Source organism: Triticum aestivum, chromosome 2D (genome assembly GCF_018294505.1).
Source record: "Triticum aestivum cultivar Chinese Spring chromosome 2D, IWGSC CS RefSeq v2.1, whole genome shotgun sequence".
Lineage (NCBI taxonomy): Eukaryota > Viridiplantae > Streptophyta > Magnoliopsida > Poales > Poaceae > Triticum > Triticum aestivum.
In genome coordinates this window covers 625,321,138-625,342,923 of record NC_057799.1, presented here as the reverse complement: position 1 = coordinate 625,342,923, position 21,786 = coordinate 625,321,138, and the positions used below count along the sequence as shown (strand labels likewise).

Sequence of the window (21,786 nt, the reverse complement as noted above, 5' to 3'; positions counted from 1 at the left end):
AAAGCTTCTTCACACTTGTCTTTCGTGATGCTGCTGCCGTATAATTTGCAGTAAGAACTCGAATTGATAGGGAAGGGTGAGCACCCACTGCCGGGCCAACCTTTACCGGCTGGGACGCTCACGCTGCTGCACACATGCATGGCTACAGTAGCAAAGTGCACGACGGTGAAAAGTGGTCAGCCCGTACGTGTACTCGTCTACTCGATCGGCTGCTGTACATGCAGATCACTCATGCTAGCCGGCCTGCAGTATTGAAGAGGGTCAGATTCATCGATCATGCACGCCGACAGCTCGATCGACAGACGTTGTAAATATGTGTCTGCCGTCGTACCCGGGTCCCTCTCAAGCGTCACGTAAATGCTGTGGCTAGTTTGGTCGTTTCAGCATCACAAGGTCTGCCCGATCCAGCTCAGCTAGAACCAGGCCCCTACGCGCGAATGCAACATCGTCAAGCATTCAATGGGAGCGAGCAAGTAAGTGCAGATCGACGTAGTATTGGACTTGGACGGACCTCGCCTCTCAAAGCTGATGTTGCTTTTATTATGGAAAACCCTATCCTTCAGTCGACTGATGCGCAGCGTCCGCCGCCTGCGTAGTCCATTTTGATCGAGCGCTCACGCTGGCCACCAGTCCCGTGCAACCATTTATTTTTCAACAAGCGTATTGTTTCAGAAGATTTCCGCAACAGAAGTCTTGTTTCAGAAGAAAAAAAAGGATTGTTGGTGAAGTTTTTTTCAGCAACTTGGCCTAGTTTCAGAAAGTTTATGCAACATAGGTCTTGTTCAGAAAAGATATGGTTTGACGGTGACGTTTTTTCTTCTGCAACATGGCTCTTGTTTCGGAAGCATATCCTCGGTTGCACAAAGCGTCGGAGGAGTGCCCGGTGTTAGAGCATACGAGGCCAAGCATTGCAAGAGGCCGCATGTTTCAGAAACATAGCTCCAGTTGCAGGAATCGACAAAGGAGTGCCCGGTTTGAGAGCTCGTCGTCGTCGTGCTAGAGTAGAGGCAGCTGCTCGATCGGGGTGCTGGGTCAGAGGAGGTGCGGCAATTCCGGCGGCCGGCGGCACTCCATGGCTGAGGCGCTCAGGCCATGGCGGGAGCAACGGTGCTGTCTCGATGGACCTTTGCAACAAGCCCCTGGTTGCAAAGCCCCTGAGCACAACAAGCTAGTTGTTGCAAAGGTCCTCGGTTTGCCATCCCTATTGGTCAACCAATGACGGAGTATTTTTTTAGGGGGGTTCCTTTTAGGGAGGTTACTCATGGGCGCAATTTCATACCTATACCCTACCCATATATTTTGCGGGTATGGATATCCATTACCCATGAGTACAATATCTTACCAAGTTCTATCCATACCAGCTGTTTTTTGTAGGGTACCGCTGGTACCCATACCATGAGTAAAATTGTCATCCCTATCGACGGTACAGTGGAATAGACCGGCCAGTCAAAAAAATAAAAAGAATAGACCAGCCAATTGTCCACTCCTCCATCCGACTTTAAATACAAGTGGAAGGGAGCGAGAGAGTGAGCAGGAGCGAGAGCAGACTAGCAAAGCAGAGAGCAAGATGAGAGTGGCGGTGGTGGGCGGCGGGGTGAGCGGACTGGCGGCGGCGCATGAGCTGCTTGCTACGAGTGGCGGAGGCGACGTGCGTGTGACCCTGTACGAGCAGGAGGACAGCCTCGGAGGGCACGCCAGAACGGTGGCCGTCGACGACGGCGCCGGCGGCTGCGTCCAGCTCGACCTCGGCTTCATGAGCTTCAACAAGGTCCGTAAATATAGGGGCTATGAAAATGATTCCGTTACCGCAAAAGAACGATCTTCTTCTTCTTCTTCTTCTTTCATTTTCCGAGCTGACCGAAGACAAAACTAAAGCACTAATTTCTTGCCGGACGCGGACAAATCTTTGATATGGTTATTGAAATGTGTCTCTAGTACTCCCCGCCTCATAAAAAATGTTTCCATGCATAGATCATGTTTAATTACCATGCTTGTACAAACTACTCAGATGAAGGAAACACAGCACGGTTTTTTATTGGTGGAACACAAGAAAATTCTTTTCTTTTTTGCGTGATAACACAAGAAAATTCTTGAAAAAGTAGTACAGCTGTCGCAAACGACACAAGAATATTTATACAAGGCTCATGGAAATGGACCCCGATAACGCCGGAACGTTCGAAATTTAACCATGGCAAATCAAACTTTTTTATGGCAATTTTAATGACGCAAGGATGAAAATTTTAGTGGGCAGTCATGGCAACTCCGTGCTCAGTGTATTTTTTGCCAGAAAACTGAAATACGTGTCAACTAAACTTGCCGTCCTCGCGGCACTAAAATTGACACCGAAAACGTTCGACTTGCCATGATAAAATCCCAAACGTTCGGGATTTATCATTTCCGTATGGAAATTGCCCAGAGGAAAGAAAACAATTATGGCTGTTGGAGGAATAAGGAAAACATCAAAAAATATTAACAAGCAAAAAATTGTCCAAGAGTTGTTCTTTTTATAGGCGGCGTTGTCTAAATTCGTGCAGTGGTGTAAGTGAGTGTGTGCATCAACATGTTTTATTTGAAATTTGGAGTTCATAAGTAGAGAATTTTGTACTGGTACCGAGTTTTGTGTTGTTCGTGTTCGTTTTAGAACCGATCATTTGAAGTTTTAGAACGTTCCATTAAGTTTGTTATCTTTTCTTTTGAATTTTTTTTATTTTGTTTAAGATGTTTTAAAAGATATTGACAAAATAATGATTTTTTTTGCATAACAAATAACTAGAAATGCTAACGTGTCTTGGTAAAAAACGTTTATATATATGAAATAAAATGTTCATCATATACTTTTAGAAATATTCATGTCGATGAAAAAGTGTTCATGTACTTCATATGTTCCATCAAATATTCACAGATTTTAAAAAATGCACGTCATTTACTTCAAAAGATATATTTAAACAGTGAACGGACATTTAAAAAAATTTAAATACGCGAATATGAAAAGAAGCAACAACAGAAAACAAATAAAGAAAAGAAAACAGAAATAAATTAAAATTTAAAAGAAAACCTTACGTGTTAAAAAATGAAAGGTAAATCTGAGAAAGAATAATGGGCCCGGGCCATGTAATTCGTTCCAACTTCTTACAAATCAAATTCTGAAAAAACAAAATGGAAGTCTTTTCACTGACTTCGCCGTCTGTGGACCTCCGCCGCCGTGGCCAACTTCGTCGTCCCCGCGGAGCCGCAGTCGGCGCCTCCCGAGAACAATCTCGACCACCCCGACAAGAAGCCCCATGACACCTTCGGCTTCGGCGCCGCCGTCGAGGCTTTCTTATCGCTGCTATGCGCCTTCCCCTACCTCGGCGGGCGCCGGCCCGAAGGCCGCTCCGACGAGGCGCCCCCCGGCACCTCCGATGCTGCTTCGGCGCCGCCACGAAGCGCCCCCCCTTGCATACCTGTGCCCTCGCCTGCTGCAGCACCCTGCCGCCGTCGATTGAAGCAGGCCCTGTCAGTCTCCGAGACAGCAGGGAAGGTGCTCGGTGGATTGCTTCTGAGCACAAATCTCATCCAGTGTTTACATTTTCTCGCCCAGCCTTTGCATTTTATTATTTTTGATTCCAGCCTTTGCATTCTTATCAGCATCGTTTGGTGTCTGGTTCCACATGCTCATTGATTTAGTTGGGAAAGACGAATTGTGCACAAACAATTTACATTTACCCAACCAAAGATTCAACTTGACTCATCTACTTGTTTTACTCGGAGTTGAGAGATAGAAAATGTTGCATTAGTATCAAGTTTCCACTGCTATTGCCACCCACGCAGAGCATTAACCAGTGGGGGAGGCTTTTCTTATGGTATCTGGCTCGATCTCAGCAATCAGAGTTTTTGTTTGCTTCTGATAATTCAATGCTAATCCAAGATTATGATACGTGTCCATTTAACGTTTGCTGTCATCTGTTGTATATCCTTTGAAAGGAGTCGCATTGACTGTTACGTATTGTTTTGTTTTTGAAATCGTACTATAATGCATATGACTGAAAATCCCTCAAATCTATCTTAGTTCACACCTCGTCCAAAAGTGCAGTGTAGCTGTACATGTTGGTTTATATCTGTTTAATGTGCATGGCTATAATCTATTTTGATATTTTTTTCTTTAATCTGATTAAATTGATATAGGACTTCCTAACCCTGGACTAAACTTTTGAAGATCTTTGTAAACCTATATTATAAGTTCTTTTTTGTTCCTCGCTAAGATTTTTATTGTGCCATATGCATCAAACGTAGGTGACATATTCGCACATGATAGAGTGGTTACAAGGGCTCGGGGTGGAGATGGAGAGATCGGACATGTCTTTCTCAGTGAGTACACAACTGGATGGCGGCAGCAGAGGATGTGAGTGGGGCAATGGCAACGGTATCGCAAGCCTCTTGGCACAAAAATCCAATATATTGAAAACCAGTTTTTGGTGCATGGTCCGTGAGATACTCAAGTTCAAGAATGATGCTCTGACGTAAGCAGTCCAGTCCCTCAGTTCTCATGTGCATATATATATATATATATATATATATATATATATATATATATATATATATATATATATATATATATATATATATATATATATATATGTATGTGTGTGTGTGTGTGTTCATATATGATAAAATTGCTGGTTCAATCTTTGGAATGAAGGTACCTGGAGTATCATGAACATAACCCTGATATGGACTGTAATGAGACATTGGGGCAGTTCATTCAGTCGCATGGATATTCCCTATTTTTCCAGGAAGCTTATCTTGTACTGTTTCTAATCTACTTGCTTATGCTTCTCATTTTTAGTGTATCTGGCAACTCTCCTATTTCTATATTCAATTTTTGATTATCATGTGTTTGGACAGTCATTTAAAATTGTGAAGAGAACCTACAATTTTCAATTAATTATGGAAAATGCAGATGAAATATTAAAATTCTAACTAAAATCTGGGCTGAGTACTTAATGGCTAGTATTCCCTCCAACATAGGCGCAGTGCAGGTGGCGGTAATTTAGGCTGTTTATTATGCCGTTTTGAGTTGGTCACGCAAAAATACATATTTGGTGCAGTTTCCGGTCTGCGCAGGCATGTGGTCATGTTCATCAGAAGATGTTTTGAGCTTGTCTGCTTTCTTCGTGCTATCATCTTTCCGTAACCATGACCTTGTTCAGGTGCCAAGCTACTTCATATGTTCCTTTCCCATTGCATTTGCATGCTTAATTCTTCTTTGCACATTTGAAAGCTGATTAAGTCCCTGCACTTTCAGCTGTTTCGTTACCCCCAATTGCCCACTGTCAAGGCTCGTTCGCAGTCCTTTATAGACAAGGTACGTAGTGCGACCCATATAGGTGACAACAGGGTCACACATGATCTCTATTTTTACACTCTCTAGGCTTTAGCTGCAGCCAAATGCAGGGATTGAACAGTGCAACTATTACGCACACGCAGGTAAAAGGAGAGCTGGAAAGCATGGGCTGTCGAATTAAAACGAGCTGTCATGTCAAATCTGTTTCAAGTTTTGGTGGAGGTACATACACGCTTTGCTGATAATGCCAAACTCTTGTGTTGATTGCCTGGGAGTACAAACAATGTGTCTTTCATTGTATTATCTTGGCAGTTGGCACTAACGGACACAATATCTTGGCACTGCAGCAGCTGGCTACAGAGTCTTGGAGAATGATGGTTCAGAGGAAATATACGACAGTGTCATCCTTGGGGTTCATGCACCCAATGCTCTCAAAGTACTAGGAGCTGAAGCTACACATCACGAAAGGAGAATTCTAGGTGCTTGTCAGTATGTCCACAGGTAAAGCTAAATGAACACATAAATGAAGTTTGATCTCATGTACTAATTGTCTGTGACATTTATGTTGCAGGGATATATACCTCCACTACGATCAAAATTTGATGCCCCGAAATTCTTCGGCATGGAGCGCCTGTAATTTCATGGGGACAACTAGCAGTGGTTTTTCTGTTACTTATTGGCTAAACCATATTCAGGTAAATTCTTTGGTTTCATATGCAGGGTTGGGTATAATGATTAGTTATATTGATGACATATATTTTGACGAAACGTCCCTGTCTCGGCTTTAGTACAACGCTGAAACCATTTTGTACATCAGCGTTACATATCCTTGGGACTAGGCATGTCTTCCCCGCAAATAAGAAATAACCAAAGGATAGTCATTTCTGCGCAGCAATACAGCCATATTTTCATCACATCAGAACACACTTTAGAGCAGGCTCACTGAATAACAGCAAAATGGAAGCACCAGCCTAACCCTCCAGCTTATGAATGGATTACTCAATTATTTTTTGATACTGTTCTTTTCTTTTGCATTTCTAGAAAATTGGACCTGTCAGGACTTTCCTGGTGACTCTCAATCCTCCTCGTGTTCCGGATAATGTACTGCTTAAATGGTCTACAAGCCTTCCTGTTCCGTCTGTAGCTGCGGCGAAGGCTTATCTTCAGCTTGATCAGATCCAGGGAAAGAGAGGAATATGGTTCTGTGGGGCATATCAAGGTAACCTGTTCCATGAATTTCAGTTTGTGGATGATTTGTTCGTAACAACTTGCATGTATATAGATGTACAACATACTTTTACTACATGAAAGTTAGGTATGAAATGATCTAAAGATTATTAGGTCTCAAATGTCTCTTCTGCCTTGGATAACAGGTCACGGCTTCCATGAAGACGGATTGAAGGTATTTGCATGCACAACCTCTCAATTTTCCCTTTCAGATCTGTCTAGCATAGTGAACCATACTGATATGTGCTAAAATTAACAACGGTCTAACAAATATGAGCATAAATAATCCTATCATAACCATAACAAAGATATCCTTTGCTTACCTCTAGTTGGCCTAAGGCCAAAGCTACTAGATTTTCAAGCTTCTCCTTTATCCATTTATGGGGGCTGTTTCCTGTTTACACCACTCTGACACACACGTTTTTAGTTTCAATCACATAATTCAGCATAACTATTTCATGAAATAGATATGTGAGGTCTATTTTTTATTGGACATATTTAATCGATGCAGGCTGGGAAAGCAGTAGCTCAAGGTTTGCTTGGAAAGAAATGTGAGCTTCTGCTGAATCCAAAGCAGATGATTCCATCATGGACTGAGGCTGGGGCGCGCCTTCTAGTTGCAAGTTTTTTCAACCTATACATATCCATCGGCAATTTGATGTGAGTCCATGTATGAGTCGATATACGTCTAATTGTGATTATTTTTCACCTTAATAGCTGTCATGCAGATTGGTCGAAGAAGGAGGTAGTGTGTTCAGCTTTGGTAAAGCTTGCGACAAATGCCATGTAAAATCTGTCATGCGAGTTCATGACCCCTTGTTCTATTGGAAGGTTACTTCTCTTCTCTTTTTCTGCCTACACCTGCATTTTTTTAAATTTTTCTGATTGGTGATGTTTCCATCCATGATTCTTTATTTCTTAATACTCCTCTGCATTTTTTTATTTTATCCAACCTTCTCATTTGAACTACATGTGAATTATCCTGGCGCTCTCACGCCTTTTAGGTTGCAGCAGAAGGAAACCTTGGCTTGGCAGAAGCCTATATTAACGGCTGTTTCTCTTTTCTTGACAAAAGAGAAGGCCTTCTGAATCTTATCCTGGTAAAACTATATCATAGTCCATGAGCTTATTGGTAGAGCTATTTCTTTCTTCATTACTGATCAAATCAATGATCCATTTCCTTGCAGATTCTCATCTCTAACAGAGAGGAGCGTAGGAACCGCCGCATTGCCAGAAAAGGGTTCTGAAACCTTCAATTGTCCACTAAATTCCTATGAATTGTTTGATAAAAATGAAATAGTATCTATGAATCTATGTGTTCGTGACTAATCATGTATATAAACTGTTCGGTTTGCAGGGGTCGATGGACACCATTGCATGTAATAGCTCCATTGGCACATGCTAAATACATTTTGGGTCAAGTCTCGAAGAAGAATACTGTGACACAAAGTCGTCGAAACGTCTCTCATCACTATGATCTTGTCAGTATTCATGCGTCTTGTTTTGTTAATACATTCCATCAGGATTAAGATAGCTAGCTGCTTCGGTCAATTTGGAATACTAGAATTATTGCAGATCTTATTGAGATTGAGATTTTTGTGTTCCAAACCTTATCAAAATGATTTTTTTATCCTTCATTGCTTATCATATATCTATACATACCAAATAACACTAATAGTTCTTCTCATATTTGTGTGCAGAGTAACGATTTTTTCTCGCTTTTTCTGGATAAATCGATGACTTACTCTTGTGCAGTTTTCAAGGTTTGCAAATCTTTTGATTTTGTTCTGCTTCTTGGAAGTTTTGTTGAGTACTTTCGTATTTCATATACTAAAATTAAATTGGTAGATGGAGAATGAAAGCTTAGAAGCAGCCCAGCAACGTAAACTTAGCCTTATAATCGACAAGGTAATACTGCCATATCTCTAGAGATTGTATCATTAGATTCATTACTAGTTAGACAACGTTGTGAACATGATCTGATGGTACTTCAATCTTTACACATTTAACCAAAGGCTAAAGTCAAGAGGGGGCATCATGTTCTTGAAATTGGTTTCGGCTGGGGAAGTTTAGCAATACAAGTGGTTATGCAAACTGGCTGCAGATACACTGGAGTCACTTTGTCGAAAGAGCAGCTTAAATACGCCGAGGGAAAAGTAAGAGAAGCTGGCTTAGAGGTTAGTTCTAGTTCTATGTTACTCCCTTTTTTACGGCTTTAAGCAATACATGTCCAGTTTAATAGCTCAATAATTGCCGATTCACCATATAGATGTGTTAACTGAGAAAGAGTAGTGTGAGATTTTTTTTCTATGTTATTCCCCCCTTTATGCAATACATGTCCAGTTTAATACTTTATAAGTAATTACCGATCCACCATGAGAAAGTGTAGTGTGAGTATTTTTAGCATTTTTACCGTCCTCTTGTAATTGTTGATATAAAGATGTGAAAGTGAATATGTCATTTGATAGGCGCAAGCATAGCCCAGTTTACTAGTAACTACTCCCTCCATCCCATAATATAAGAGCGTTTTTTACACTAGACTAGTGTCAAAAACGCTCTTATATTATGGGACGGAGGGAGTATATTTAGTTTGTGTTGCCACCAATGTTTTTTTAACGAGTCCCCTCATCGAGTTCCATTAGATAAAGCACCCAAACTGCATACTTCTTGCAGTGATAAATGTAAAAACTAAACAAAGCGGCATAAAGCAGTTTGCAAAACGAACTACATATTACAGATCCAGGAACACAGGATCCAACAGCCCAAAACTATTCTCAGGATCAAGTAATTGCATTAACTCATTTAGCTGCCAACCATCGGCACCCAGACATGTCTTCTGGCGTAAGCCTCTTTGACCCCATCTTCAAGATTTCTTCGATATTGTTTGTTATGCTAAATACCCAAGTGTCAAGGTTGCTGCACAGGCTGAGAATCACTAGGATATTGTTGTTTGTAGCAAGCTGTGTTTCTAGTCCTCCAAATTGTCCAGCATACTGCTCCTCCCCCGCCAAAGCACCAATTTGTGCTGGGACACTGGGAATGTATCAGCCGCCCACCATGTAGACCCTCAGGATTGTCTGGGGGTCTAACATGGTCAAAGACACAAAGGATCACTTGCTATATCAACTTAATACTTATCTAAAGAGCAGAACAATAGCAGGTGATTAACTGTTTCTCTGTGACAACAGAAATGACATTGATGTGAAAGCCTTTAAGGTTTCTCCTAAGCCTTTTAGTTTTTTCTTGCAAATTGTCAGCATCATGTCTACAGTATGTTGCAGCATGCCAACTTCTCATCATGAAAACCTTCTGTCTCCACCCAGCAGTTCTCATATCTATACACATTAATTCCAATCCGGTGGTTCAGTTCCGGTAGCAAGCAACAGGGGTACCTTAGGAACCTTTGCTTATCAGGGTGCCCAAAACCCATGCAGTTTTAAAATAGTCCTGACTTACTAACTTTTTCTTTCAGGGTTTGCCCCCTTTTTTAGTTGGCTCAACCCTAAAAACTTGGGAGCACAACTTGAAAATCTTGTTATTTGTTCTGTTTAGCATAGACCTACCAGGGTTAGCATTTGGAACATCAACAATATTGTCCCCACTATCAGAAGCAAGATCTTCAATCTCCTCTGGCACAGTTGAATAGATTATCTTGAATGGGTTCTTGCATATTTTTATTTTTTCTCTAACTCAAACATATTCATTCTTACCACTTCCAAAGATATATCAATAGAAATTAGAGCACAGGAAACACTCACTAGCAAAGACATCATTAAGTATTTAAAACAGTTGGGACAAGGGAGCTATCAGGGAGTGTTTGTACCTGAGATAGCGTTCTTGAGGCTGCTCTCTTCATAGCCAGCTCAGTCATGTCAGCATCTTCTTGACATTTTAGCCTATCACATCTCCTGACTTTAGTTCCAGAAGACCAAACCTTCTAAACCCCCAGCCATCCAGCATCAGTTAGTTCAGCTCCTTGTTTTCTTTGTCGTTGTTAATCCTCACGTTATCAGGATCAAAGGCATTTTTGTTTTGGGAAAGGATTCTCGGGATTCTGCTACTTTCATTTCTTGCAAAAAATAAACTGTGTTGACCCCCTTCAAAGTACGTCAACTGCTCATCCTCATTTCATCCTGCTTCCTCTTAATCTCCACCAGTTTGTTTTTCTGTATCCTTCTCTTAATCAACAAGCCTATCCAACACCACCAAGTTCTTTGCTTCCGGGATTGACTCCACCGAAAAATGAATATCATATATCCAGGGTTTTACTCCAAACTCTAGCATAGGTCAATTTTTCTTGACATTTTTTACATCCACTCTAAACCTGACAGTATTGAGGTCCTCCAATAACTGGAAATTCACCATGTCCACGGTCCCAATAAAATTTCCAATTTCACATATCTCCGTATAATGTCTCATCTCTTCTGGGTCTCCATCTGCCTGCGCCTGTGCAATATCCCCTTATGTTTCACCTAGTCACAACCCTCACTTTTATATAAACATTGAAGCATTTTAGTTTGAAATCCTCAAAATCAACCATCATTTCAAGCTTCTCAGGAGAAGGAAACTGCCCCACAAATCCACTCCTTTTCTTTGCAAGGGACAAAATCCTCTGCTTTTCTTTCCGAGGGACAAAATCCCCCCCTTTAACTACAACTGCATGGACAAACCACAATATAACAATGAGGGAGTAAGGTTACCTTTAAACACTTGAATCAAACAGAGAGTCAATGCTGTCTCCACGTGCTGTGACGGTTTAGCTTGCTGTCCCAGATCGAAACTTTCATTCCTTCGTGTGGTTATAGGCATTTACCTTAGAAGAATTAGGTCTGTCTTGCTTGGTCATGGCCGTAGTCGGTGAAGAATGCCCTTGCAACACCGGCTTCGTCTTCCACTGTGTCTCCATGCATACCGCAAAGCTATCGGGATTCAGGGCGTGCCCTGCCCTTTGCGTTCCACCCTGATCCCATCCACCTCTAACAACATGGTCATCGCAGGCTCCACCTCCATTGCCCAAACACCCTCCATATCTTCCTTGACCTCTCCCTGCCATCTGGTTGGAACGAGTATCGCCGTTCCTTTTAGGAACACCTATACAATGTAGATGCACATGCACACACTCATACCATCACACACACGCACTCACACGTCTCTACTAAGGAACGGGTCGGAGTTGCGGAGCATCAAGACTGAAACGCCTCTCACTGAAAGGTCTGGTCCCTGGTGGTGGTGGTGGGAGGGGGGGGGGGGGGGGTACCACCACCCTCATGACCATTCAACCACCGGTTGGTTCTCAATATCGCCATCCCTTCCGACGCGAAGGATTCAACAACATCTCCATGTAGGACCACACTCTTATGGAAGCAACTTGATTGTATTGCAAGGACCAAGGTCGATATATATTACACAAGACTTGGGGTATAAGGAAAGACACATAGCCTAATAAGGAATCCTAGGCCAATACTAATACTTCCTAACATACACATCACGAGCTACATATTTCACCACCTCCCTTTCAACTACCTCGCCGCTGCCTCGGTCTGACGTGGTTAGAGTTCACGAGAGGAACGTGATAGATTGGGTGAGTAGCTGGCACATATAACCCAGGGTCCAACCAACCCACTTGAAATGAAACGGTATTCCCCTGTGCGCCCACCAGCATCATAGTCTGGTTTTGACTTATCTACTCACCTCAGCTCTAAGTTATAGCTTTGCCACTATGTGTTAGTATTCAATGTTTTTGTGGAATTTGGCGAGAAGAGTTGTCGATTAATTTGAAACCAAAGTATATAAATATATTTTGGTTAATCAAGATTTCCCTAACTCTTAAGTATTTGGATTAATGGAGTCGGTTGTACTATTCTTTTGGTTCTAAATATCTTCTGTAAAAGCGAAATATAATCTGAGAATGGCACATGTAAGAATAGATGTGCACATTAAAAACCACGGAAATAGACATGGAGTAGTATGGATCCAGACACTTCACCGTCTTGGAAGCTTTTCTCATGGCTATGGGAAACACACTTTTCATGGGCTTTCTAGACGGTGTGTCATGTTGGGCCTTAAACAGCTTGGACTGTCGGCGATTGATCTAGTAAACTTTATATCTCCCCTCAAAAAATAAAACTCCCTCCGATCCATATTAATTGACCACACTTAGTACAACTTTGTACTAAAGTTGTACAAAGTGTGTGTTAATTAATTTTGATCGGAGGGAGTAGTAACTTTACATCTAAGCCATTAAACGACTTGTGTAATTATGCTGGTATACGCAATCAACAGGCATATTCTTTTTTGTGAGATTTTCTATCACACCTATTGTTTCTGGCTAGCCTGTAATCTGTATCTTGAACTAAACCACAACAAGAATTATGGATTGAAGGGAGTACTTAAATAGAACGTAAGGTTTTATCTTACGCCAATTGTTCTCCCCACCACCTCTTCGTCCATCCTCCCACCCTCTACTGATTTTTCTGGGTTTTCCATCCCCTTCTGATTTTCATCAAATCAATCTTTGGGAACCCAATAAACCATATCAATCTTTGGTACTCCCTACACCTGGGTATTTTAGTCGGCTCGTGAAAACCAAATATTACGGGCATATTAGTTGCCTGCCTCCTTAATTATAGAGATTCCCGTAGCCTTTCCTTCCCCATTAACTCAAGCCCATGCCCAACCTCCTTAATCGTGGGATGTGGAAACTATTGGTTGGCTAAATTCGTGGGAAGTGGGCCAGATGCTGCTGCATACAAGAGGTGAGCCGAATCGGGGTATTTTTTAGACTACCCACAGTGGGAGTAATATAGGTGGTAACATCACACATATATAGACAAAATAGATGATGTGGCAAGTAATTAATGAAGAAAGAGAGGCATGTGGTAACATAGCTAGTTACTCACAGTATGAGTAACATCACACATACCAAGACAAGATGAGTCTATAACCTAATGAGTGAAGTGTTGCATGACACCACATATATGTTACTCCCCACTGTATAGGTAGTAACATAGATTAGTAACATGCATATGTTACTAATCTAAGCTGCTCCCCATTGTGGCTAGTCTTAGGCGAATTAGTCTCCAATTTGGTGCGCGTGCTGGTTGGCCAATTTAGTGGACATGCAAAGTTAATTTAGCAATCAATCTCTTATCTTTGTAACCCAATAAAGTAGTATTTTTACGCATCACAACATGTTTTCGCGGTCATGTGAGCGTTTTAATAGTGTATCCCCATTGCAACGCACACGGGCAATTTCCTAGTGTACTTTAGATAGAATAGAGAGAGATAGACATGCACAGAGAATTAATATTGTTTTGTTCCCAACTCCGGTACGGTGAAATCTTAACTAACAATTCTACTGTCCATTGTTATTAATTTTTAGGACCTCATAACTTTTCTGCTGTGTGATTACCGTCACATTCCACCTTGCAAGTATGACGCAATCATAAGCATGTAAGTGTTACTATATTACAGATGTGTGCCATGACTTTGACAATACCCGTGCGCTTATACTTACGTATTCCTCTTCTGTGAATCAGCTGTATGATTGAACAGGTTGGCCATGAATACATGGACGAATTTTTTGCCTGCTGCGAGTCTTGCTTGGCTGAAGATGGCATAATGGTCCTACAGGTTAGTGCATGAAAAATATCATTGGTAAAAACGAAGTGTATTTCCAACCAACGTTACCGTCGGTTTCCACTATCACCACGAACAACGAAGTGGTATATGCTTTATATCGGTGCACAAGAACGAGGATTAGGCCTTATTTTTGTATTGGCGAAAAAACCCAATGAAACACACTCCTTCTATCCAAGCAAGAACTTAGGCTTACATGATCATGAACTAAACCATTATCTGCAAATACATACATGTGTGTTTAGTTCATCTCAGCTCCAGAAGAACGCTATGAGCAATACAGAAAAAGGCCAGACTTCCTAACAGAATACATATTCCCTGGCGGTTGCCTTCCTTCTTTGGCCCGTGTAGTGTCTGCCATGAGCAAGTCATCAAGGTTGAGGTACGTTTTACATCAATCGATCAATGCTTGATTGGTTGCTTCATGGTCATGGATGAATCTCCATCGTTAAACCCTCCCTGATCTTGTTGCACACTGGGTGTAGCATAGAGCATGTTGAGAATATTGGGCCCCATTACTACACAACTCTGATGTGCTGGATGGACAACTTCACTGCCAACAAAGAGTAAGTATCACTTGTCATTCACTATAGAAGAATAGTGCTGTCAATTTAATTGGGAAAAACTTGGCAAAAACAAGACTAGCACATGTATCATATATTCATTGAGCAAGTAAATTTGCTGGGACGATTATATACAGTTAGTTGCTCAGTTCGTATTAATTCTTAACCCTTTCTTTTTCTTGCAGTAAAATTTTGGCCCTCGGCTTTGATGAGAAGTTCATCCGTATATGGGAGTACTACCTCATATTCTGTGCGGCTTGTTTTAAGTCGCGAATAGGTGGAGATTACCAGGTAGGTAGGTACGTACGTACGTATGTATGTATGTATGTATGTATCTCCACCAATGGAAGTCATATACTCCCTCCAGTCTTTAAAATATGATTGAAAATCAGCAGGGTGTCCCAAATATAACGATCATTTATTTTCACTGCAATAAATAGTGAAACTTGATAAAAAGAAAGTTAAATGGTGTATGTATTTTCTTGGGGAAGACCTGAACATGTCGTTTCCACATATCATCAACTTAATCATTTTATGAAATATTTGTGGTAATTTTTTTGAAACTTTGACAGAAATTATGTCTGAACCTCCAGATTCCAGGTACTGATTGTGATGATGTCTGACTGGCTGAATACATATACTGCATGCAGGTTGTTTTCTCTCGTCCAGGCAACCGTCGGCTATGCGTGCCTTGATGGCTGAACGCAACATATCGTTCTCCGGTCAGCTGTCGAACTGTTACTTCTCGATAGCCTGCGACCTTCTAATAAGTCAGCCCTGTAATGGTTCGCTCATACGGGCAGCCTAATCAGGTGGTTTGGTGATCTATCCTCTTGTTTTAATCGTGAAATGTTTAGTTTTTCATGGCAGTGTACTTTCTATCAGTAAACTGTCTGTGCGTATGCAAGTGCTACCCTAGCCTGGTTAGTAGAATTTGAGAATTGTACGGAAGGAACTGGTTTGTTGCTTTGATATCTATCAGACATAGTTGATGTCCTGGTTTGTGATTTTCATCTTGTTATGTGGTTGAGATTTTGTGATGTTGGTTATGGGAGAGAATGGATGTTTCTAATTACCACGTTCTACCACTAGCACAGGAAGAGGGTTATGTGATGTTGGTTATGTTTACCGGTTTCCATATGCATGTTCTTTTTAGACAGAAGGCCCAAAAGATCGACCACGAGCACAAAGAATTGCTCGCACCATACATCAACATTGGGGTGGTCAGTTCGAGACTCCAAGTGCATAAAAGAGAAAAAACAATAAAACCTAAAATAAATTAGGAGCAAGCAAAATAAAATTCACTTGATCCTCTCGATGAACTCAAGCCTTCTGCTGCACTTAGGGGTGAAACCGGGGCGAATTTGGTCGGATAACACCCAAACCATATCATATTTCAACAAAAGAAGTCGGATATGGAAGCCAGATGGATGTGTACATGGTATGGTAACATATCAGACTTAGACCGCAAACAGGCATATACCTTATGAGGAACACATAAATTCTCTGAACTAAAATTGAACATATAAATGATGAAAGGGTATCAGCCATTCTCAGGCCATCCACCTGTCAAGCCTTTGCAAATCTCATTCGTTTTCACCTCACCCCCTACCTAGCCTTTGTCGATGACGCCTGGGCCTGGTCGTTTGGCCCTTTGCGTCCCGCACGCGCAGAGAAGCGAGCGAGCCTGGGCCCGGTCGTGTGGCCGTTTGCGTCCCGCACGCGCAGAGAAGCGAGCGAGCGAGCGAGAGAAGAACAAAGCGAGCGAGCGAGCAGCTGTAGCGAGAAGAAAGGGAGGAAGGTAGCGATTCTCGTGACCTAGCCCGCGCGTTTCCCCTGCGACCCCCGCCTCCTCTCCTGCCGCCGGCGATGCTCGTGACCTAGCCCGCGCGTCTCCCCCGCGACCCCTGCCTCCTCTCCTGCCGCCACCACCGCCGCCGGAGAAGCTCACCTCCGTGCCCACAAGCCTCGAATCTGGCGGGATCCGGGACGAGGAGGGGTGGATGAGACGGGGGAGGAGGAGGAGAGTGTGGGGGCGTCTGGGGAGGAGCAAGGGGTGAGAAGATGAGAGGGAGAGAGAGAAGAGGAGGGACGTGAAGTGGAGAAGAGGGGGGTGTGGCAGGGCCGGACCACCGTCCTCTTCCACTCCATCAACAGGCTTTCTCAACAGCAGGCCGCACCACCGCTCGAAAGCCGCCGGTCCTCTTCCACTCCATCAACAAGTTAGTCGGTCAGCCGCCTCCCAAATAATAGCACACGATCTGGATACTTCCTTGGGTCAATTCCCCTGTTTTTACCGTCATATTCATCAGCAATTTCAGCGGCAGGGAGTGCTTGCCGTAGTGGAAATGAAGCAAGAATTGGATGGAGCTCAGGATTTTGCTACTACCTTGCTAATAGCTTTGTGAGGTAATTTGGCTACCTATTTGTGTGTTTCTTTTCTGCTGTACCGATGTCTATTTTAATTTAGAAAATAGAAACATGAAATGTGATTTAAGCATCTCAATAGCAGATGTTGTTAGCATGAACATAATGTGTACTGTACCTACTGACAAATAGCAGTCTAATTCTTCCAAAGCAGTGGCTGTCGATGGAGACCTGGTTTTACTTCACGAAACCATTTGCTGAATTTTTTTAAGTTGGTTGCACACCATGTCGGCAGGAGGGAGGGAGGCAGGAAGAGAGAGACATGGAGAGGGAGAGGGAGAGAGAGAGAGAGAGAGAGAGAGTTCACACACCAAATCCAATTTTTTCTGTAATTATTATGGGCATGTCGATTTCTGTTATGAACATGGCAATGTAATTTGATAAGGTTAATTTTGTTCCCTAATGTGGTGTTGATCACTTTGTGCTTCTTTTCGTATTGGTGTGAAAAATTATTTCTTGGGTGATGTCGACATAGCCATTTGTGCTCTTGTCGACCGCTCCACCCACTATCATCAAGATGAGTTCATGGTGCGGGCTTTGGGGTTTTGAGGGCGTGAAATGGCATGGAAGACAGATGGCAGTTACCTGCATCCTCGAGTAATGCTTGCTAAAGGTGTGCTATATTTCATTTCCTCAAACTCAAATCTCCTCATTTTATTTCCCATGTTCTTTTCAGATTTAATGTGCCTCTTGGTGGTAGCAGATTGCTGAAATGAGGGTGCACAATACTATGTTCGACATGCTTTTTTTAAAGTTCTGTACTCTGTTAATGGCTCAAAAAGTTCAAATATGGAGACATATAAAATTATATATGTTGTTTATCATGAAATGAGGGGGGTGGCGGGCTACCGTGTACATAAAAATACTGTACTCTGAGATTTTGTTAGTTTGTACAGGCTGCAAGTTTGCATTCAAACTGTTCTGTATAAAGCCAATTTTCATTCTTTTCCCAGTGAATGGTGCATGCTCTTCTTGAGATAAAGGCAATTAGAAGCTAGGCATATTTTAATTTAATATTTGGCCAAGCATCCCCACCCCCAAGAGATTGTTTAACACATATAGTTCTGGTTAAAATGAATTGGTTATTACTCGTAATACTGGATATTCTCTACCCAGTATCGAGCATCTCAGATATCCTTCGTCTTTACAGTTTTGGCTTAATCATTCACAGGACTCTGCTGCGGTGCAATAAATTGCCTAGATGCCGGCCTGTTTTAAAACTTTAATTTTATCTTTTGCTTTGTTTCTTGTAATTCTCCAGGGAGTAGGCCAAAACGCTGGAGTTCGTGATATTGCTGCAACTAACAAGCCATATATGCTCTGGATCAGGTTTCAGAAAGAACTGTTACTTTGTTGTTCCTTCAATATACATTTTATAAAGATTACCTTAGAACTGTCTGAACAGTTTGGTACATAACATATATTCATAATTATCTCAGGCTGTGTGGTAGTTGTTTGACACGCGCATCCACGTTCGTTTTCGTGACCTGGAAGCAAGGCCGCGCGCGTTCAAGCTACTTAAAAAAATAATGTACAGTGGGTGATTATATAGATTCTGTTGTCATGTTCCTTTGTTTAAAATCTGGGAACCTGGATCCATTCAGGCCTATCTTGGTGAAGCGCCGCACGAGTTAAGCAGAGGCAACTTTGAGGATTTCACCTGACAGACTAAAGGTTTTCATATGGGGATATTGCTGCATGTGTAAGTATCTCGCGTGCGGTCAACTTAAAATGTGTTTGCGTGTGTGCCGGCCTGGCCTGTACAATGTATCATGGGATGATGATCTGGCTGTCAGCAAGTGGATACCATGCTGCTCTGAGGAACCAGGCGCTCTAAGATGGACAATGCATGAGCTTGCGATGGGAGGCTTTTCCTCACAGGTAAGAATAAGATGGATAAACATAAATGCAGGCGCCATTTTCTCCAGGCCATGGTAGTGTAGTTGTTCAGAGATTGCCTTCATGTTCTCGGAGTTACTAATAAAGCGTGTGCGTTTTCTGGCTGGCTGTAGATCGTCGCACCTGCAGTACTCATGATGGATGTCCGGGACGTGATCGCAAGGCACAAGCCAAGTGTCAGCATGGAGGACCTGGAGCAGTACAAAAGGTTCAATGAGGAGTTTGGCAAGCAGGGCTGGTCATGAAGATACACAAAGAGAGTACTCCATTGGTACTGAAGAAATACTGCACGAATATGGTTGGTTGTTGTTCCTTGGAAGTAGGATTCGCCGCGTCCAAACTCGAGAGGTACCCGCGCGCTGCTGATAATACCCGTAAACAAATAAATCCACCGGCGAGAAATGCTTCATATGCTGCTTCTTTTTTTGTTCGGTCGATTCAGACTTTCTGTATCTTGAGTGGCTTTCACCATTGGGCAATTCAAGCGATGGAAGGTATTTTTCAGTTATATTGAAGCTATTTTGAAATAGTGAATGCTTGCATGATTTGTGTTCTTTTATGAAGGGGTGTCTGTGCTTTTGCATAAATGTATAACCGTATAAGTGCAATATAAAGGCTACTTAGAAGTATATACAGTAAGTTATCTACTCTCTGCTTCATGACCTGGATAAAGAATATATAATTAGCTTTTGGCTTTAGGAACACTTCATCAGTTAGTACCTCTGCGAAAGATGAATTAGCGTCTCCTGAAAGAAGATTCAAATCCACTCATTTAGAGGTCGATCTATCGCCTTGCCCAGTCCTTCTATTTTTCAATGTTGCAGAATAGGAATGCCATATGCTCATTTATTTCCTTTGCGCCATTTTAAATTCTACACCTTATTTTTTATTATGATGAATCATCAATATCATACATTTGTTACTCTTCCTGATTATCCATATTGTTTTCGGGCATAGATTTAGAATGATTTTTTCATGTTCTTGCAAAGCAGATGTGTTAAAAACTATTGCTATTTTACTATTTTCAGATGCTACAACTGTCGATACTAAATTTCGAAGATATATTCAGGAAACTAAACAAGTTGATGAGGAAACTGTTGTTGCAGCTGTTGAAGATGCAAATAATGTTCTGTGTGACCAACCTAAACGCAAAAGGTATAGACTCATACTCTGCTACATTTAACCCGTTTCATATAAGATGTGTGTCAGTGTATGTGCTACTGAACTTGGTGCCACAACTATTGTTTGTACATCGGAAAGAATGCTTCTTCTCTTTCACTAATGCATGCTATTTGACCAGTCTTTTTTTTTTATCACTGATGTGTGCAAGTTGATTAACTATCTAATAAAACGAACTTCTACTTTCAGGGTCCAGTAGATGTTCTGTTTGCCGTCCATTAATTCTCTGGTTTGTTTGCTGTTACATGTACAAGCAATGCTTACTGCTTCTCAGTGATCATACAAGATAAATAGCCTTTTCTGTTTTTCACTGATACACACAAGCTAATTAACCATCGAATAAAATGAGATGTGTTTTCAGATTCGTTAGGTCTTCTGTTTGTTTACGTTATCCGCTATTTGTTGTTGCAAACCCTTATGTCCTTGTTCTTTTTATTCCATCGTATGCATCTAGGTTGTTTGCATTGAAAATCAAAGTACTCACATGACTGTTACTTTTGCTAATGAATGCATCTTTGGACTAATACTGGTGCCAAGGGCGCCAGCTCTGCAAAGAAAGCAAGGCGGTAGCTTTTCGGTATGACCATCACTACATGAGTTCTATTCTTCATACAATCACAATAGATCCGGTGTCAAAACAAACTGATTATAGTCCATCTTCTTCATCAGGGTATTTTTGTGTGTTCCACTTGCTTCTCAAGCTCGGTCTGCCACTAGGAGGTTGTGTTGTTGAAGGGAGCTTCTTCACTGTATCGCATCGCAGCAGTGGTCTGGCCATCGGGTCTCAAGATTGTACCTTGGCACACTTTTGGGCATGCACCTGATGTATTTTGTGCATGTTTGCAAAGCAAGACTTTGACACTCGAAGAACTATGTCAAGCCACTGTCAATACAATCCCCTTATTTAAGTCCTTGAACAAGTGGACTCTTATGCGATGTAAATATCATCGTTGGCCCAGCGGGCCTTGACTCTACTTGGTATTCATCGCTGCGTACCTTACTCACGCAACCTAAATGACCAAAGCTTTCTATACGATGGACCTCTGCCGATGTAGGTTGCCTCATAAAAGCAATGTAAATAAGCTATCATGAACTGATCTCATACTTTTCCTATAACGCTATGTATCAACTTCATATCTAAATATCTATTTTCTTATTAGTTCAATCAGTGTCTAAATATTCTTACATGCATGGTTTGATCTCGCCCTTTGCGCCATTGGCGCAACGGGTCATCTAGTTATACATAAACAATGAGCAAGTATTAATAATTAGGTAGTTAGAACACACATAAAGCACTAGATGTAAGAATTTGAACAAATTGGATAACCATATTTAAAAGGTCACTGACTAGAAAAAATGGATTATCCTATCGTATATTAGTAATACCATATCATATCAACCAACTCAGGTTTGGATAGGTTGTGTTCAGATGTAAAAAAATCTCTTACCATATCTTATGTACTGCCGGATTCAGAAATGCAGGGCCAAATTTAAATTATCCTGACCACTTTCATCCTTAGTTGCATTGGA

At 41.7% G+C, this 21,786-nt stretch overlaps 1 protein-coding gene and 1 long non-coding RNA gene across 19 annotated transcripts; both read left to right on the top strand.

Annotated features, from left to right (window-relative positions):
- The first annotated feature begins 1,518 nt into the window (after positions 1-1,518).
- LOC123055099 (uncharacterized) lies at positions 1,519-15,758 on the top strand. 6 transcript variants are annotated; one of them, XM_044479022.1, is made up of 24 exons: positions 1,519-1,768; positions 4,273-4,499; positions 4,679-4,784; positions 5,088-5,189; positions 5,285-5,344; positions 5,467-5,545; positions 5,674-5,824; positions 5,895-6,018; positions 6,365-6,542; positions 6,697-6,725; positions 7,062-7,210; positions 7,279-7,381; positions 7,555-7,650; positions 7,738-7,790; positions 7,908-8,031; positions 8,251-8,313; positions 8,399-8,458; positions 8,566-8,727; positions 13,932-14,002; positions 14,089-14,182; positions 14,434-14,570; positions 14,674-14,754; positions 14,937-15,046; positions 15,402-15,758. In XM_044479022.1, the coding sequence occupies exons 1-24, from the start codon at positions 1,568-1,570 to the stop codon at positions 15,557-15,559; spliced, it is 2,718 nt and encodes a 905-aa protein (XP_044334957.1). In that variant the 5' UTR covers positions 1,519-1,567; the 3' UTR covers positions 15,560-15,758. The 6 variants fall into 6 exon arrangements, with proteins under 6 accessions (XP_044334957.1, XP_044334960.1, XP_044334959.1 ...); XM_044479025.1 differs by having other exon boundaries at positions 1,520-1,768; positions 14,937-15,042; XM_044479024.1 differs by having other exon boundaries at positions 1,520-1,768; positions 5,671-5,824; positions 14,937-15,042.
- A 644-nt stretch (positions 15,759-16,402) lies between these two features.
- On the top strand, positions 16,403-21,421 carry LOC123055105 (uncharacterized). Of its 13 annotated transcripts, none has more exons than XR_006426520.1 (7): positions 16,407-16,973; positions 17,064-17,791; positions 18,440-18,507; positions 18,618-18,709; positions 18,783-19,059; positions 19,191-20,833; positions 20,926-21,421. It is a non-coding gene; the product is annotated as an uncharacterized lncRNA (long non-coding RNA). The 13 variants fall into 13 exon arrangements; XR_006426517.1 differs by having other exon boundaries at positions 16,410-16,973; positions 18,440-19,059; positions 19,191-19,425; positions 19,520-19,571; positions 20,106-20,833; XR_006426522.1 differs by having other exon boundaries at positions 16,412-16,973; positions 17,073-17,160; positions 17,654-17,791; positions 18,618-19,059.
- The last annotated feature ends 365 nt before the right edge of the window (positions 21,422-21,786 follow it).